Source organism: Nipponia nippon, unplaced genomic scaffold (assembly GCF_047370975.1).
Source record: "Nipponia nippon isolate SJK-2023a ecotype South Korea unplaced genomic scaffold, ASM4737097v1 scaffold_5, whole genome shotgun sequence".
Taxonomy (NCBI): domain Eukaryota; kingdom Metazoa; phylum Chordata; class Aves; order Pelecaniformes; family Threskiornithidae; genus Nipponia; species Nipponia nippon.
Genome location: NW_028262369.1, coordinates 32,367,594 through 32,385,951, shown reverse-complemented (window position 1 = coordinate 32,385,951; position 18,358 = coordinate 32,367,594). Strand labels below are relative to the sequence as shown.

The window sequence follows — 18,358 nt, the reverse complement described above, 5'->3', positions numbered from 1 at the left end:
CCTGATGCAATCATGCTCCCAAGGCTAGGACACGGCAGGGCAGTGCCACCCCACTGTAACTGTGCTGTCCTCAAATGCTGAAGGGTGCAGCCAACTGCTGGGGCTTCTGGCATCTTGGCTCCAGGTAACGCTGCTGCTGCAGAAGGGCTCGGCATCAGGTGGACCTTGGGGAGCTGGAAATGCAGCCTCTGAGGTGCAACAGGTCCCACCAGCCTTGGGAGATGCCCCTGACCTCTCCATGCAGTGTGCATGCTGGCTCTGTTTTCTTTCCCCTGCAACACCTGATGTATTCCTCCCCCTGCCACCAGGACGACATCCTCTCTTTCGAGCCGGACAAGCAGGCGGTGTACCAGCAGGTTTACAGGCCTGTCTACTTCCAGCTGGTGGATGTACTGCTGCACAAAGCCCAGTTCCCCTCTGATGAGGAGTATGGCTTCTGGTCTTCGGATGAGAAGGAGCAGTTTCGGATATACAGGTACAGCTGGGAGGTTTGGGTTTGCCCATCAGGCAGGCAAGGACGCAGGCAGTGTCCTGCTTCCCTGGAGCCTGAGCACCATGGGGAGACCCAAGGAGGGGCATGGAGGAGATTTCTTCCACCAAGAGCTGTTACGGGCGTGGTGGTGGTATGGAAATGAGGTGGTGTTTTGGCATGGCACCTGTTGCCCTGCCTAGGAAGCCCTGGGAGCACTTTGCGTTGGGCTGGGGCAGTGTCCTTGTGGAGGCAGCGCCTGCGTCCTGCCTGGCAGCGGGAGGGGAAGAAACGTGTCCATGTGTGGAGCGCTCTGCAGGAGACAGGGACAGCATTTGGAGACCCTCCGTGTTCTCTGCAGGGTGGACATCTCTGACACGCTGATGTACGTATACGAGATGCTGGGTGCTGAGCTCCTGAGCAGCCTCTATGACAAACTGGGACGTCTCCTGACCAACACGGAGCAGCCGTCGACATGGCAGGTGAGCAAGGGGACCCGGGCTATCAGTCCCTCAGGGACCCGTCCTCGCCACAGGCTTTTGAAAGCAAAGGGATGTGATAGAGGTGAGGAGCATGACCACCTTGCCAGCACAAGTGTGGCCTCTCTGGGGTCTGCTGGGAGGAGGAACAGGTATCTTCTGCCTCCCTGTCCTTAGCGCTGCTCGGCTGCTGTGGGAGGGTCTGAGCTAGTGCCCAGGGCTGCGGTGGGCATCGGGGATCAGCGCATGGCTCTGACGGTGCCTCTCCCACCCTGGCAGCACACGGAGGCCTTGCTCTACGGCTTCCAGTCCATCGCTGAGACCATCGATGTGAACTACTCCGATGTGGTGCCGGGGCTGATTGGCCTCATTCCCCGGATCAGCATCAGCAACGTGCAGCTCGCTGACACCGTCATGTTCACTATTGGTGAGGCCTTTGCTTGCATGCAAGCTGGGCTGGGGAGGGGGAGCCCTTCTGAGGCCGCTCCTGCTCGGCAATAACAGCCCCTAAAAGCAAATCTGAGCATCCTGGGCTGTGGGGAGCCTGCGATGCAGTCCTGCGGTCTGATCCCATCTGTGTGCACAGGGGCCCTGTCGGAGTGGCTGGCTGATCACCCCGTCATGATTAACAATGTGCTGCCGCTGGTGCTCCAAGCCTTGGGCAACCCTGAGCTCTCCATCTCTAGCGTCTCCACCCTGAAGAAGATCTGCCGGGAGTGCAAGTACGACCTGCCGCCCTATGCCGCCAACATCGTTGCCGTGTCACAGGTAGGAGCTGGATGCAGATGACCGTGTGGCAGTGAGCTGGGATGTGCTCTGTGCAAACCATTTCCTCCGCATGGATCAGGGCAGGGGGATGCAAAGCCAGCAGCTCAGGGCATCTTGCTTGGTGTGGGGAACTTGTTGTCCATCCTGGTCCTAGGCCAGTAGACCCAGGTGGCAGGCCCTGTGTCCTCCTGTGAGCAGAGAAATGGCAGGCAGTGGCAGACACGACTGCCGAGGGGTGCACTGGGCTTGCACTTGGGCGTCCATCCTTTCCCCGGGGTTTGTTTGCCTTATTGGGAGTGGCATCCTGCCAGCTCTGCACCCGCCAGGCAGCTGGTGCTGCTGCCGAGCATCTTGGGGAGCATCCTGGTGTTCAAGCCTTCCCGTAGCGACTGAGCTGGTCCCTGCAGTGCTGGGGCAGGTTGTCCCATGGCTTTTCTTGGCTCTCAAGATTTGGGACAGATTGGACTCGGAGTCCCGAAGCACTAGGAGGTGGGCTGGGGTGTGCACAGGAGCTGAGAGGGGCCGGTGGAGGGCAATGAGCCTCTGCTCTTAGAGCCTGGGGGACACCATCGCTGGGGTAAGGAAGCCCTGGCTGAGGTTGGCTCCTCCAGCCGTCCCGCTGCAGTGCCAGTCCAAGGCAGGGGCTCCCCTTGCTGGGTGGCTGAGGGGGCTGGCTGGGGGAAGAGCTTACCAGGGGACAAGGATTTTGCTCCCTGCCTGCGGCAGGTTGTGGGAAGGCTGTGCAGAGATGCGTGCCACTTGTCTGTGCCCACATTGGTGTCAGTTGTCTTGAACTCCACATCAGTCCTGCCCCCTGGAAGGGAAGGGGCTTTCTGCAGCACTCACCGTCCTCTTTCTCTCTCCCCTTTTCTTTGGCAGGAGGTGTTGATGAAGCAGATTCACAAGGTAAGAGGGGCTGGCTCACACCTCTGGCAGGTTCTGCTTGCCCCCATTAGTTGTGCTCAGCTGAAGACACAAGGGGTGCCATCACGAGCTGGGCTGTCCCTGGAGGAGCGCTCAGCGCTGCAGCCGTCGTGTGCAGGGCCAGGAGTACCTGCTGGCTGCCTCTCGCTGCACTGCCGGGCTCCCACTGCATGTGGGCGGGGGTTGTGCTGGGGGGTATGTCCCCATAGAGAGGGAGGCCCCCAGGGAGATTTAGCTCTAGCAGTTCCCAGTCCCTCCCAGCCCAAGAATGCCAAGACGGCAGGCATGTCTTCAAGAGGCAAAAGGAGGGAGATAAGTGTGGGGACAGAGCACAGGCTGTGCCTGTGACCAGGCCAGGGTGGGACGCTTGACCCCACAGGGGCTGAGACAAGTCTGGGCAAGGATGGTGTGCTGAGGTAGGGTGAGTGGTGCCAGCATGGAGATCTCTGGGCACCAACTGGTCTTTCCTTGGCGGGTTGCTGGGAAGAGGCCAGGTGTGCTGGTTGCAGAGCACCCGTCCCCTGAGGTCTGCCGTGCTGGTAGGGAGCTGCTTCCCTCTCCTGCAGTGAGATGCACCTAGACTGACCCAGATAGAGCAGCTCAGGAACTGCAGCACGCTGGGGTCCTGGCTTTGCTGGTTGGGCCTCTGGCAGCTGTCTTAGCTAGCGCGTGTGTGTGGTAGGGCTGCAGGCTGGGCAGTGACCTGCCCCGTTGTGTCTCCTCTCTGTCCCAGACGAGCCAGTGCATGTGGCTGATGCAGGCTCTCGGTTTCCTGCTCTCTGCGCTGCAAGTGGAGGAGATCCTGAAGAACCTGCACTCCCTGATCACCCCCTACATCCAGCAGCTGGAAAAGCTGGCTGACGAAACGGTGAGTGCCCTCGTGCTACCTCCATCCAGAAGTGGCTTCTCCCGCTGACTGTAGCCCTGGGGCTGCTGTCTTGAAGCAGCGCTCTTGAACGTGGGCTTAAGAGAGTGCAGGGAACACCTCTCTGGCACTTTGCCTCTACAGTCCTGGTTCCTCAGCATCCCGAAGGCATGACTCTGATTGAGCAGTGTGGACTATGTCACACTTTGGCTTTATTTTCCCTGGCAGCCCAATCCCTCCAACAAGCTGGCCATCATTCACATCCTGGGCCTGCTCTCCAACTTGTTCACCACCCTAGACATCAGCCACCACGATGATGACCACGAAAGCACTGAGGTCAAGAAGCTGCCAGTGCAGCAAGGACCCAACCCAGTGAGTACAGCAGTAGCTCGATGCTCTTTGCTACAGCCTGGCCAAAGCCTCGCTATTCACTCACTGCTGGTGCCAGGAGAGGGGTGTTAATGGGGAATGCAGCATGTACCATGAAGAGGGTAGTGCTGGTGCATTCCAGCTAAAATAAGTCCTTCAGCTCATCCCACCGCTCCTGAGGTGGGCAGAGGTGACCTGCAGGATCCCTCTTGGCTGGGCGCTGCTCTGGAGGACAGCCCAGGTGCTGCCTGCCAGCTGTGAGCTGTGCCAGGCCGCTTCAGCAGGGAAGAAAGCTGCCCAACTTCGGAGGGTGGAGGAGGCAGTGGTGCCTGAAGGTTTGAGTCCAGGCAGTGCTTAGTCTTGAATCTCCCCTCCCCAGTGCCATGGCGGCCAATTCTCTTCAGTCCCTCTCGTTCCTTACAGGTGGTGGTGGTTCTGCAGCAAGTCTTCCAGCTCATACAGAAGGTTCTCAGCAAGTGGCTGAATGATGCCCAGGTGGTGGAGGTAACCAGGCTCCTCATGTGTACTGCCTGCAGCTCTGCCTGTTCTTGCTGACCTGAACTGGGGTCAGCAAAGGACTGACTCTGGGTGATGCCCTGTAAGAGGGATGTCTTGCTGGGCTGTCTGGACCAGTGCTGCTTGCTGTCACCAGCAGTGTCCGGCCATCCTTATCTGTCTTGTGCCCCCATCAGCTCTACTCCTCTCCAGTTACAGAGGCCCTGTCATGAGCAGGGAGATGGGAAGTGGGGGTCTGCCATGTTCCCTAAGGGGATAGCTCTGCTCTGACCTGGACCTGGGTCACCTGGTGTTTCTCCAGTTCACTCAGTTCAGTAATGCCCAGGTGCAGTGTCCCACCAGCTGCTGTTCCCCCTGGCCCTCGGGGAGCCTTCTTGCTGCAGTGGGAAGGGTGTTTCCCAGTCTCTGGGTGCATCCTGTGCTGCAGGGCAGGGCATCAGTACCAGAGCAGGTCGGAGCCCTCTGCCTGGCTGGTCCCTGTCCCCACTGCCAGCTCTTCCCTCCCCTGGGACGTGTCCGTCAAGCTCTCCTCCCCCTAGGAGAGGTCTCTGGATGCCCATTGCTCATGCGGTCCCTCTTCCCCTGCAGTCAGTTTGTGCCATCTTTGAGAAGTCCGTGAAGACCCTCCTGGATGATTTTGCCCCCATGGTGCCTCAGCTGTGCGAGATGCTGGGGCAGATGTACAGCACCATCCCCCAGGCCTCTGCCATCGACCTTACCCGGCAGGTATGGAGCCGCGCTTGGGGCTGGGGCTGCCGCTCTCCGGGGAGGCCGGGGGCACTCAGGGCCAGCAGCAGCTTCAGTCCTTCTCTCTCTCTTGCAGCTGGTTCACATCTTTGCCCATGAGCCTGCCCACTTCCCTCCCATCAAGGCCCTCTTCTTGCTCGTTACCTCAGTCACGCTGACCCTCTTCCAGCAAGGTACGTGCGATTAACCTTTCTTTGTGCTGGGGCTGTTGTCAGGCTGTTGCATGCATGGAGTCTGGAGGCGTCTTACCAGGAATGGCTGTTTTCACTCCTAGCTAAGCTAATGGGGCCATCTCTGTTTATTGGATTCATCCCAACCCCTGGAAGGTGGGTACCTTCCCTGCAGGGCAGCAGAAGCAGGAAACCCCCGGGCAAGACTCTGCACTGCCGTGACAGCCCCGCTCCTGCAGCAGGGCTAGGCGTCGCGTGCTGCAAGGGTCAAGCCGGAGCTCCAGTCCCGCTTGGCAGGGAGGCTGTGCTCCCTAGGAGATCCCGGGGCTCCTCCCGGGGCCAGTGGTGCTCATAGTGGCCAGGAATCAAGCCCTCGCACGAGCAGGAGGATGTGTGTGTGAATATCTGGGAAAGGACCTTTTCAGAGTCACTGCTGGCCACTGAGTCACAGCTGTGATGCTGAGGATGCTGGCATCCTCCTGCAGGGCAGGGGCTCCTCTTTGGCTCGTTGCCTGTGCTACAAAAAGCGAATGGGATTAGGACAGGCCTCCCCATGGATCCCTTCACCCTCTTGGTGACTTGCCCCATGATGGGGACAAATGTACCTTGGAGCTGCTGGCTCTGGTCCTTCAGCAGCTTGGTTTACAGTCCCCAAGGGGTCTTGTCCTTTGCTCACAGCTGGGTGCTGGGTAGGGTGATGCCTCCCCCCAGTACAAGCCTCAAAGCTCTCTAGAGAGGTGGGGGAGGTGTGAGGACCCCTGCTTCATCATCACACCACGGTCCAAGCAAATCCCGCTGTGCTGAGGTGTCACTGGGGTCAGTGGCAAGCGAGCCAGGCTTACCGGAGAGCAAGTCCCCGCTTCTGCCAGTGGCGTGTGGATGCGTGTATGCTGAAACCCTCTTGGCTCGGCACCTGGGGAGGCGGCGATGCCTCTGGGCAGCAGCAGGCATGTCTGCAGGAGGAAAGGGGAGGGGACAGAGCCCGAGCTGTGCCAGCGTTTGGACACAAGCTTTGCTCAGGCAAGCAGCCGTCCAGTTCACTGTGTGCCCAGGACTGTGTTCCCACCCACCCTGTGGGTTCTCTCCTGTGGGTGGCCAGCCCTGAGCAGGGCAAGCCCCTTCTGCTGAGCCCACAGGTGGCAGGAGAGAGGGGGACGCCTGACCCCGCAGGGGCCGAGACGTGTCTGTGCACAGAGTCAGATGCCAAGGTAGGATGAGTGGTGCTGGCATGGAGATCTCTGGGCACTGAGCTGCTCTCTCCCAGGAGGATCCTGGACTCAGGGTCTCGGAGAGCATCTGGGAACGGGGCGGGAGGGCGACTGTGCCAGGGGCTCCTGAGCAGCTGGTGCTGGTGACAAGCATGTGCACGCCTGAGCCCGGCTGGGCCTGTCAAGCGTTTGCTGAGGTGTTGTCGTTCACTTGCAGTTATCTTCCAGGACCAAACAGTGCTTTGAAGACACCCGCTCAGTCCCCACAGTGCAAAAGCTCTAATTCTCCTTGTGGAGATGGTGCCCAGCTAGCCCCTGCTCCTCCTCTTCCTCCCCAAGGACATGAAGATCTCCTCCTTGGCTCTGCAGCACCCAGGTGCTGGCTGGAGACCCTGGGGCTTCAGACCCTTTCCTTTGCAGTTTCTTTCTGTTCTTGGGTTCTCCAAGTTTCATGATTTTTTGTATGTTTTGTTTCTTTAACTTGCTTCAAGCTGCTCATGTTGCCCATCCCCTTTCCCACACACCCCTCCTCCCTTACACTCCTGTTTTCACTTGTAAATTCTTTCTGTATCACATAACTATATGATGTTGAGTTGCTGTTTGTATGATTTTTCTCTTAAGTTACATCTTTATTATATTTTAGGGCCCAGGGATCATCCTGATATTGTTGATTCATTTATGCAACTCCTGGCACAGGTGTGTTTTAGTTTCTTATTCATTCACTTTCTGTTCTCTCTCTTTCTCTTTTTAATTCAATTTAAACCTATTTTTAGCTTTCTGTTGACAACGTTTTTTTCCTTTTAGTTGAATATCGAGTTTCTCCATCTGTTTCCGTGGAAGTTGAAAACAAAACATTCTCCTTTAGTTCTGGGTTCGCACCATCCCCAGGGCAGTGCCCTCCTCTGCAGGGCAGCCTCCAGCTGCCACCCCCTCACCTTGCCGAAGCCGGTGCGGGGCACTTGGGGCTGATACCGCAGTCACCCTTGGGTGACAAATTAGAGCATTAAGTGGATGTTTTCTGACCTGTTTACCTGCCCTGTGACAGGTCCTGTGGAGCGGGGATGGGCTGAGCTGGCTGCCCTGCCCTGCGGCCGGTGGGAGGAAGCCCCTGCCTGCAGTAGCAGGCTGCTGCCGGGGTTTGGCTCTGAGCAACGTGGTTGTGATGGTGTCTGGACCTGCCAGGGTGCCACGCTACCTCCTGCCCTGGCAGCTTCTCAGGGTGGTGGCACCTCCTGCGTCTGCAGCCTGAGAGTGCTCCCATGCCACCAGCTCGGTGGCACGCAGGGACAGTTTGCGTCAGCGTGGTGGGGGCCACAGGCTGGATCGCGGGACTGGCACTCGTGTCACCACTGGCAGTGGGCAGGCAGGGCCGGCGCTGTGCTCTGTGTGTATATATACCTGTTGGGAGCAGCAGGAGCCCAGCATGCTCCTCAGCCCACTGTGGCCCTTGAGGGAGAAGCCCTGACATCCTCAATGCACTCAGTGCCTCCATTGGAGATACATCCCCTGGCACCTACCCAGAGGGTAGGATGGTGGCAAGGAGGGACTGGCAAAGTCCCTTTCTGCTTCACTTCTGTAATGATGAGACCTCTAACGATGTGTGCTGGCCCGGTGGGTGTGCAGGGACACCTGCCCAGGCAGCTGCCATAGCTGTGGCCGTCCTGCCCTTGCCGGCAGCCCGGGAAGGGTGCCTGGCATATCCAGGTGCTAAGCCATCAACCCCTTCCGATGGCAGCTTGTCCCTCGCATGGGTCTTGTGGGATGGAGCGCTCGAGGCGGCTGCACCTCACCCCCCCAGGCAGGGTCTGCTCCTCACGGGTCTCACCTTGATGCCCAGATCCCACTGAGACCCATTGCATCTCGCAAGCTGTATCGCAGTGTTTCCTTCCCTGCTTTTCCTCTTGAAACATGTAATGTAATTGAGGTTATCAGAAAGTGTTCACAGCTTTTGCCGATGCCGGTTTTGGAAGCTGTGACCTTTTAACAAGGGTTTTGAACGTGACGGGAGAATTGGTGAATGGGGTCTGTGTGTGAAGTTCATGGAGATGTCCTCCCCGGCCACTCAGCACTGGCGGGACCTCTGCTCAAACACTGTGCCCAGTTTGGGGCATAACATTTCTGTAGATACAGACCAGAGAGCACAGAAAAAAGCATCTGGGAAGATGACCACCTTGTACATATGGTGAGGAGGAAAGGCTGATGGGAGCCTGAGGAGCTGCATGAGTCTTGGGGTGCGTAAAAGGTGATGTCCCAGTCATAGGTAAAAACCCGTTTCCTGTTCTTCTCAAGTGGAACAAACAGTCACGGGAGGAAGTAGTGGAAAAGGATCTAGGTTAGGCATAGGAGATCTTTCCAACAGTGCAGGGAAGCACTGGAAGGTCACTCAGGAAGCTGCTGTTGCTTAGAGGGCTTGAAAGGACTCAACAAGCCTGTTGCTCCTGGAGGGCAGGTAGAGGTGATCCTGCTGGAGGGGTAGGGGATTAGGTGACCCTGAGAGACTCTTCCAAGGCTATTTGTTGTTTCTTTGGAAAGTACTGAGTTTCTCTCTGGCTTGGGGTTCTTTGTGTCTGGACAAGGCACATTTGTGCTCTCTTGGAGAGAAAATGCAACTGTGCTGCATTTCCATGGGATGTGCTGTCAGAGCAAACACCACCCATCCTGGCTGCTGGGAAGGTGTTACACGCTGCCCTCATGGGCAGGATCTGCAGGCAATGCTGGGGCAGCGTGCTGGCAGCCAGCCTGGTCCTTGCCATGCCTGGGACAGCCCACATCCCTTGGAAGTCCTGTTAGGGGAGCAGCTCAGAGGCTCCTACCTCCATGGCTGCTCCATCGTGGGTCAGAGGTGCCTGATGTGCTGCCAGCCTACCGCTGCCCACAGCCACTCAAGACCTGATGTTTTCCTGAGTTTTTTATTCCAGCAACCCAACAGAGACGAAAGGATTCCATCCACATCCTTTCTCCTCACATGTAGGACTTGTTTCAAGGTTTGCTGTTCTTCCTTGGCCTGCCCCTCTTCCCAGAGTGATGATCTGGCAGAGTGCTTTGAAACCCATCAAGAAATGGCCTTGCCATCCCTGCTTGACTCCTTGCTCTCAGGACTTCAAGAGCTGTCTGATGGCAAAGGTGGGTCCAGCTTGTCCTCTTCCAGAGGACCATGCCCTGCGGTGATGCTGTTGAGCATTTGTAGATCCAAGGATTGAAGTCAGAGAGAACTGCAGATCTCTTCAGATCTGATTTTCATGTGGTGGGAGTTGTGTTTTCATCCCAGCCTGCTCTGCCTGCGGAGCCATTGGCGAAGTAATGCATCTTTCAGAGCAGCAGCGAGTTTGGACCCAAGAGTGTGTCAAGGTGGAGACGTGCCCACTTCCCTGACTGTCTGCTCCTGTGCTTGATCACCTTGGTGGAAATATCATCTTCCCTGTTACAAATTTGTCTGGTTTCTCCTTGCAGGCAATGTTTTTGTCCTCTCCCTCTGCCAGCAAGTACTCTCCTACCTTCTGATAACTCAGAAGAAGCTCCTACGTCCTGATACCTGCACATCAGCCCTCTGTCATCAGCTCACAGGGAGCCATCTCTCTGTGTGACAGGATTTCAGTTGATGCTATAGTATATTTATTTGGGCCTTGGTTGCAGCCCATGGGACTGTCCAGTTGGTGCGGCTGATCATTTTGCCACCATGTTAATTGGCAATCCACTCTTGACAATGGCTGGCTGATCACGAGAGCATGCTGGCTTAAACCAAATGTCTTGCAGATCCCACAGACACCGGAGTTATTGTTACTACTCAAAGCTAAGTATAAAATAACCAGTCTGCCGTAAGGCTGCACGGAGTGGTGCCGGGACCACTTGCAGTGAGATCTGTCCTCAGCCGCTCCCTTCCCACCTCCGCTGTGTGCTGGGAATGGTGCCTGAGGTGAGCGTCCCACCTGGAGGCTGCAGGACTCAGTGCCACCTGTGCAGCCGGAGCGCCTGTGCCTGGGACTGCACAGCCGTGGCAGCTGGGGCTTGCACCCTGGGTCTGTGTCTGCAAACCCAGGCAGGAGGTTCTGGTGTTTGGGAGCTCTTGCCTGCTCCCTGGCCAGCGGGTATCACTAGTGTGCATGCTCCTGGTTGCAGGTAGGATTTTGGGGCTCTTCAGCTTGCCTCCCCGCCAGCGGCTGCAGGCACATCCACCCACGCCAGCACGGACTTTGGGAGTGCTGCGGTGCCCTCCCCTGACCAGGAGCCCAGGGGCAAACTAGGCAAGCAGGGCCTTGCCAGGCAGAAGATGCAGGACTGACCTTCTGTGATGGCCCAGCCACCACCGTCCCCCACCTCCCTCCCTTCTTAGGCTGGTCCAGGCTTCAGCTCTCCACCATGCCTGCTGCAGCCAGAGTTGTAGAGCTCTGTGGAGGACATGGGCTTGGCATCCCCTCTCCCCGGTGGGCAGGGGCTGACTGCTCCTCGCTGGCCCTGGTGCCTGGCCAAGCTCACATGCCCTTTCCAAAGCTGGAGGCTCTGCTCTGCCAGGTGTGTGGTCTGGGAAGAGGTGGTGGTGGTGGACACAATGGCTTGATCTGTGTGCTCTGGAGAGCTGTAGAAACTGGCCGTGCAGCCCCACTAGTGTCCCCTGTCTGCTGGAGGAGTGGGGTTTGGTGTCTTCTCCATGCCTGCCTGCCTCTGAAGAGCCAGGCACAGAAGAGGAGCCTGCTCTGAAGACCCATCTGAGGTTCTCCCAGCTGCTGTGGAGAAGAACCCAACGTCCTTTCTGTGCCGGCCTGCAGGACAGCCCTCGCCAGAGAGCCAGTGCCTACCTCTGCAGTGGCTGCTGCAGCAGAGGATGCAAGAGGACATTTGAAAGCATTTAAAGACCAATCCCCATCCCAGAACATGTGAGCAGAGCTGCTCTGGCAGGAGATGGGGAGGACAGGCTGGCAGTAAGAGGCCCCAGAGCTGGAGCAGGGTTCCCGGTGCTGGGAAAGAGCAGCTGGACCTATCTGGTGCCACTTGCTAATGGGAGAGGCTTCACAGGACCCCATCTCATGGGGTTAAAAAGCATCTCTGTCTACGTTAGACATGTGCAACTGTGCCCAGGTTGAGTTTGCGCTCTGTGCTCCATTGATGGAGGTGTCCTAGGGGATGGAGCCCTCCCAATACCAGGGCACGCTTTCCCCCGTGGCACTGATGGAGTGAGGAGCAGGTGCTGCAGCGAGCCTGCAGGAGAGCCTGGGGGCTGCCACGGGTCTGGTTTGGATGGGAGAAGCATCGTGCAGGTAGGTGGCAACGTGAGCATGCTGGAAGATCCTTGTGCCAGCTGAACAGTCTTGCAGCATGCAGGACGGGTTAAAACCAGCCCCGTGGCCAGGCAGGGTGGAGGAACCTGCAGCTTGAGTGGAATCACAGGAGCCAGCTGCCCTTGAGTAGCATGCTGCTGGGGGAGAGGCTTGTGGTCACTGCTCTGGAGCCCAGACCAGGGCTGGGTGCAGTGGGGGTAGTCCTCCATGGTGAAAACTACAACATGTCTTGCAAGCGTTGTCTGGTATGGAGCTGAGTAGATGGCAGCAGTCATGATGAGTGGATGTGTTTCTAAACCATTGACCATCCGCTAGCTAGCTTTCTGATGTTGGTGCTAGTACACACACGGGTATAACATGGCCCCTGATCACCCCTGTGAAGGTCTCCGCTTGTGTCTAGCAGGGAAACAGGTCCCTGTGATTGTGCCCCCTCCAGCTGGTACAGCAATGCCTTCAGTGACCAAACCCAAGTCCTCTCTTGCAGCTTATGATACAAGGAGTCAGAAAGGAGATGGCATAACCCTGAAACCTGCTACTTGGCTTCTCAGTCTCCAGGATATGTTCTCTGCACTGGGCAGATGGCTGTGGGCTTTCCCTGTAGAAGAAGGGGTGGGAAATAAGTCTGTTTTGCTCCAAGTAGAGACCACAGCTGTGGGCAGATGGCCATGCATCCTGGGCGCTGCTGCCTGAAAACTGTCCCTGCTTTCATCCCTGGGAGCAGGCTTGGAGAGAGGCCGTGGCCGTGCACACAGCTCAGCCCGAGGGCTGCCTGCCCTGGTATCCTGCTCTCTGAGCTCCAGGCACAGAGCAGGACCACTGCCGTGCTGTGGCTGCTGTCCCTGGTGTTGCAGTGACCGCAGGGCAGGAGGCATGGCTGCCATCCCCAGTACTGGCTCGCAGTGGTGGGCATGGTGGCGTGGTGGTCAGGGCACGGATGTCACCGCCTTACGTGGCAGGGCAGAAACCCTTCCCATGGAACGGCAAGTGCAGACTGAAACATTTCTGTCCATAACTGCCCAGTGCCAGCACAGGGGGGCACCAAGCCGTTGCACAGGGGGGACCAAGCCATTGCACAGGGTGCCACAGCTCAAGGTGTCCCCAGCAGCAGTGCCCGACCCCCACAGTGCCTGGTGGGATTGCCAAGTGGCAGAAAAAACCCAAAGCTTTTCTGATCTCAGACTTGCTGCTCAGGAACTGACAAGCAATGTTGGCATCTCGTTGGCAACTGTGCCTTGGAGCCCAGCAGAGTGAGCTGCTGGCCCAGTCTGGGGTTACTCCTTGAACCAGTTGGTGTGATCCCAGGGACACCAGCATCTTCAAGAGGAGAGGAGTAAAGCACAGAGGTGGCTGGTATCTGCTGGGCCCCGCATGGCTGCCCTTGTCCCAGGAGTGCTGCTGCTGCCTGGCCTGCTCTGGTGGGACAGGAGCTCTCTGTCCTGTCTCTGTGTCCGAAGTGTTTGTGTGTATGCTGCTGTGGCATCTATCCTCAGGTCCTGGGGTTGGCAGTCCCTGAGTGTAGCAAACTGCCTGGTTGTTTGATTGACAGTTCCTTGGGGTGGGGGAAAGTGATGGTTTCCTGCTGTACTATGTGAATCTGCTGTTTACCGTGGGTGTGCCCAGGTAAGTGTGCATCCAGGCAGAGGCTGTCTGGGGCACCGGGTTCCTCGGAGGCTTCCTGGCTGCCTCTGCAGCGCTGGGTTTATGCCTTATGTCTGTGTGCCTTGCAGGCTCTGAAAAGGAAGCCGGACCTCTTCCTGTGTAGCAACCTGGATGTCAAAGCAGTGTTTCAGTGTGGTGAGTACCACAAGCACGGGCACATGCTCCAGATCACTCTGCGGAGAAGCCAGCCTGCTCCTCCTACGGAGCCGGGTGCAGGCCAGCCAGGGGCTGGGGACCACAGGGCTCATTTGGGATGGTGCCCGGGGTTTCTGGCTGCTAACCAGAGCGCTTTCTGCCCACAGGTGTCCTCTCCCTCAAGTTCCCCGAGGCCCCAACGGTCAAAGCATCCTGTGGCTTTTTTGTGAGTATCGTGGCGTCGTGCAGCCCCAAGGGGCTGGGCTGCAGCCCCCCGAGGGACGGGAGGGCAGGAGTGGGGTTGTGGGTCAGGCAAGGACGCTGCAATGTGGAGTTTGCTCTGTCACTGAGCAACCTGGGCTCTGTGTTGCAGACGGAGCTGCTGCCCCGCTGCGGAGAGATCGCCCCAGTGGGACAGGTCGTGCATGAGAATGGCAAAGTGCTGCTGCAGGCAGTGCTGGAGGTGAGAGACGCTGGGACTGTGGGCTCCCCGGCCAGCTTTGGGCTCTGTTCCCAGGCGGCATCCCTGCGGAGCTGGGTACAGAGAGCCCAGCAGCGTGAGTGGGTGCAAGCAGGGGGATGCCAGGGGCTCAGCAGGATCTGTCTGCTTTGTGGCAGGGCGTCGGTGGCCAGGCCTCCCGCAGCCTCATGGATCACTTCGCAGAAATCCTCTTTGCCTTGAACAAGCACTGCTTCAGCTACCTGAGCGTCTGGATCAAGGAGGTCATGCAGCAGGATGGCTTCCCCTCAGCCCGCATCAGCCCTGAGCAGAAGGAGACCTTCAGCCAACAGATCCTCAGGTTCGTGCACCCAGCCCTGTGGTGGCTGTGCCCCACCTGAGGTGGGAATGACCCCCCCCCTGCACAGCCTGCTGTGTCCCTCCTGCTTCATGTTTGTCCCCTCCCTCTGTCTTAGCAGAGAGCGTGTGAACAAGCGGCGAGTGAAGGAGATGGTAAAGGAGTTCACCCTGCTGTGCCGAGGGCTGCATGGCACGGAGTACACAGCAGACTACTGAGCACCTGGCCAGGACCGTGGACAATTTGCCCGGACCAGCTCTTCCCCGCAAGGAAGCCCCCCCCCCCCCCCCCATCCTCCCTGCCCTGCTGCAGTACAGCTCGTAGAATAACCCTCCACCTAGAATTAACCCACTCGGGACGCTCCTCAGCTAGATTTGGTGGCCGCATCTCGGTGTCAGCATCTTTGTTTCCCCCAGCATGCTCCCCCCTCGCAGGGGACGGGAGTGCCAGCTGCAGGAGGCGGTGGTGGCCGGGGGCGCGGGGGGGGGGGGGGGGAATCCTGGGCAGGACTGCCCCAGCGCGGGCTGTCCTGTGCCCGGGCTACCAGCCCTTCCCCGACACTTCCCCGTGGGTGCCTGTGCCCCGCGGCGGGGAGGCTGCCCCTGTGCCTGTGGCAGTGGCTGGCTGGGCAGGGGGATTCGCCCCCTGCTCATTTGTACGTGTGTGGTTGGGAGGGGGGAGGCCCTGCACCTAATTATATTAAGAATATTTCTATGTTGTGGCTGTCATTGTTGTGGTGCCCGGACTTTACCTGTCCCTTGCCTCTGGGGAAGTGCCCAGCAGGGGTTAAATCAAGGTTGGGATGCCCCAAAGCCTCCTGTCTCCCCTGGCTGGGGGAGGGATGGTGAAAACCAGTCCCCCCGCTCACCATGCTCTCCTGCCCGGCATGGAGCAGCTCATGACCAGAAACGGTACAAGAGGGGCTGGACTCCATCCCCACCAAACATGGGGTCCTCCCTGCAGCATGGGAAGTGTGTGCCCCACTCCTGTTCCTCAGAGCAAGTGAGCGGCTTGCTCGCACTTCAAGCCCTCTCACCTTTGCCTTAGGTCCCCAGCCCAGCCTGTGAACGTGGTTTCATTTCTGGGGGTCCCAGTTCTAGTTTTCTGTTCTCTCAGGCAGGTTTTAGCTGACACCAGAGTGGGCACCACTATCTGTGTTTTCACTCTGGGACATCTGGTATCACCCCTGCCTGCACTCCTCAGCCCATGTTTTATTCTGGAAGACAATTCACTCACAAGTCCTTTTCAGTTCAGCTTTAGTTAACAGCAGTAGCCCACATAAGCCTCGAGTCCTGGTGCTGTTGGCTCGTGTGAAGCTGTGACCTTTCCCATGTAGGGCCAAAGCTGCCCTGGACTGGGTTGCCCTCGGAGGCCAGGTCTGGGCCAAGCACCTCTCCTGGCCCTGCTACTGCCCTGGCCGTGAGCCCCCGGGTGCCGCGAGCATCCCTGAACACACGCACGTGCAACTCCTGCTCTCCCACCGCAGCACTACTGACCCAAGGCCGCATCCAGTGCGGGGCCAGCTGGTGGCAGGTCCGGACCCTCATGACACCCTCACAGGTCCAACACCCGGTGACAGGTGACTCCCGGGCCCCCACACGCCCCCTGCTCCTGGCTGGGTGCTGACACTGCTGCCAAATCAGGGTTGCTTGCGCCCCTCGTCCTCATAGGCAATGGCAATCCCTCGTCGGCCCTGCACAGCCTTGGAGACGGGCGTCTGCCCCAGCTGCTGCTCCAGGCCCCGCCAGCTGCGGGACTCCAGGAAGGAGGCTGTGAGGAGAGAGAGAAAGGGAATTGTTACTGGGAGCAGGGAGGTGGCACTGCCCCTGCACCAGGGCTCAGCCCCACCACGAAACCGAATCACAAACCAGCAGGGCTGATCTTCGTGACGGCCCATGTCTGGTCCCTGCAGGCCAGGGTGGTGCTGGGGGGCAGCTGGGGGGCCGGGGGGTCGCAGAGGCGGGCAGCGCGCATCTCCCCCGTGATCAGCGAGATGTCAGGAACGGCCTCCGCTGCAGGGACAGCCGGTGGGAGCTCAACGTGCGCACAGGCACCTGTGGGGAAATGGTAACGTTAGCCTGGTGCTCGTGTCTATCCGCCGGCTGGCCCAGAGCCAGGGCAACCGCAGCCTCAGGCAGGGGCGCAGGGCAGAACTTGCCCTGGGAAGGTGCTGGGCAGCTGGTTTCCAGCTGTTACCTGGCAGCAGGTCTCGGAAGTCAGTGAGGTAGTTCCCTGTCCATTCGCGGGCTGGGTTACAAGCCAGCTCTAGCTCATAGGGGGTCACAACAGGCCGGTAGAAGTCGCTGGAGTCCAGGAGGGAGTTCTGAGCACAGGCCACCAGGACGAAGATGTCCACCTCCAGGAAGTTGGCCAGCTTGGCGGGGTTTGGCTTCCCCACAGCCAGTGTGTAGCTGCGCTTGCCAGCCCGGCGCAGAAGCTCCCGGAGGTGCTGCAGCACGGCCAGGTAGCCCGCTACGCCAAGGGTGCCCACCAGGATGCCTACCACCCGGGCATCCCGGGCCCGCTCTACCAGGTAGAGGCGTCGCATCAGGGCCCGATTGACATTGAAGGTCTCGCGGCGGCCGCAGCCGGTGGCAGGGTCAAAGGAGCTGAAGGGGCAGCAGTTCCAGGTCAGCATGAAGCTGGTGAGGGCCAGGCCCTCAGCTCCCACGTAGAACATCGCGCAGTCCTGCAGCCCTCCCAGCACCTCCACCGGGAACTGGCGACCAAACTGCTGCACCTCCCCAGGCGGTGCGGAGCCAGGAGGCTCCCCGCACACCACCCTGGAGAAAACAATATTGGGGTACTCGGGGCACAACTGCTGCTCCAGCTCACCTGAAGGGAGAGAAGAGTGAGAACGAAACATGGCCGCAGACCTGACCCACAGGAGGTGGGACAGCAGATTAGGGGAGAGAAGAGGACAGAAATCAAGGCTGACAGTGTCTGGGGACTGCCTGCCTGCTGCCGCCTCTTCCCCCGGCAGCTCTGCCGAGCTCGGAGCAGCACCAGAGACCCCCCTCCCTGCCCCAGAGCACTCACCCATCGCGTGGGCATAGACCACGTCGCTCAGCACCACCACACGGCTCTGCCGGTCGGGGTAGAGCTCCCGAAAGGCCTCTGCGCAGCGCCCGACGTCCAGGGGCTGCCGCCCGAAGATGTGCAGCACCGGGAGCTTTCCGCAGGGGCTGAGGCAGGCCGGGCCGTAGTGCAGCACCGCCTCGGCCCCTGCGTGCTCGGCGGCCACTTCGTCCACGCAGCAGCTGCGGGGAGGAGCCGGTGGCAGACGGGCTCTGCGCCACGGAGCTCTTCCTCCTCCCTGGAGCCGCTGTCCCCAGCCAGCCCGGGCAGCTCCGGCCCTCGGCCCTGCCAGGCAGGGGACGAGCAGCCCCGTTCCTGCCCGTGGAGGGCCCCCGGGACCCCCCCGCACCGACCTGCCGTACGTGGTGTCTCCCAGGACGTACATCTCGGCGCCGGTCGCCGCCTCCATCCGGGCCGCCACCGCCGCCGCGTCCGCCAGGAGCTCGTCGGGGAACTGCAGGGAGACCTGGGGGGGGAGCGGGGGGTGAGGCACCGGGGGGGGCGGCCCGCAGCCCCCGGCCCCGCTCCGCCCCCGGCCCCGCTCACCTTACGGAACCCACCGCCCCGCACGAAGGCGGCGGCCCGGCCCATCTCGTAGAAGCCGTCGAGGTCCCCCCGCGGCGCCGCCGCCGGGCCCAGCTCCCGCCGCAGCGCGGCCTCCCCGTCGCTGCTGAAGGCCGTTGCCATGGCGGCGCGGGGCCGGGGGTCAGGCCCGCCACGCCGGGACCCCTGCGCCCGTTTCCGGGCTGGGGGGCGGAGCCAGCCAATGAGAACTCAGCACCGCCCTCCCTGTTCTCGGAAATCCCGCCCCTGGTGGAGCGGGGCCTATCGCACCTCGCGGCGGGGCGGAGAGGGGAAGGACAGCCAATGGAAAGAGGCGGCTCGTCGCGGTGCGTTATGG

At 59.7% G+C, this 18,358-nt stretch overlaps 2 protein-coding genes across 7 annotated transcripts in view; one reads left to right on the top strand and one right to left on the bottom strand.

Moving 5' to 3' along the window:
• IPO13 (importin 13) overlaps positions 1–15,093 on the top strand; it is a 33,127-nt gene extending 18,034 nt beyond the window's left edge. The window contains exons 5-20 of one of the 5 annotated variants that reach the window (XM_087733450.1): positions 309–475; positions 831–951; positions 1,228–1,375; positions 1,535–1,716; positions 2,596–2,622; positions 3,374–3,508; positions 3,734–3,877; positions 4,298–4,378; positions 4,979–5,116; positions 5,214–5,310; positions 7,159–7,211; positions 13,516–13,582; positions 13,750–13,808; positions 13,956–14,045; positions 14,201–14,382; positions 14,501–15,093. In XM_087733450.1, the coding sequence (XP_087589576.1) occupies positions 309–475; positions 831–951; positions 1,228–1,375; positions 1,535–1,716; positions 2,596–2,622; positions 3,374–3,508; positions 3,734–3,877; positions 4,298–4,378; positions 4,979–5,116; positions 5,214–5,310; positions 7,159–7,211; positions 13,516–13,582; positions 13,750–13,808; positions 13,956–14,045; positions 14,201–14,382; positions 14,501–14,597 (1,788 nt within the window). In that variant the 3' untranslated portion in view covers positions 14,598–15,093. The other 4 variants (XM_087733449.1, XR_015699032.1, XR_015699031.1 and 1 more) reach the window with 4 other exon arrangements.
• A 525-nt stretch (positions 15,094–15,618) lies between these two features.
• Positions 15,619–18,215, bottom strand: DPH2 (diphthamide biosynthesis 2). Of its 2 annotated transcripts, XM_087732462.1 has the most exons (6): positions 18,004–18,215; positions 17,811–17,923; positions 17,419–17,639; positions 16,576–17,214; positions 16,248–16,433; positions 15,619–16,149 (listed from the first exon to the last, which is right to left on the bottom strand). In XM_087732462.1, exons 1-6 carry the CDS (start codon positions 18,142–18,144, stop codon positions 16,019–16,021), a joined length of 1,431 nt encoding a protein of 476 aa, XP_087588588.1. In that variant the 5' UTR covers positions 18,145–18,215; the 3' UTR covers positions 15,619–16,018. The 2 variants fall into 2 exon arrangements, with proteins under 2 accessions (XP_087588588.1, XP_087588587.1); XM_087732461.1 differs by having other exon boundaries at positions 17,419–17,923.
• Between the last annotated feature and the right edge of the window lie 143 nt (positions 18,216–18,358).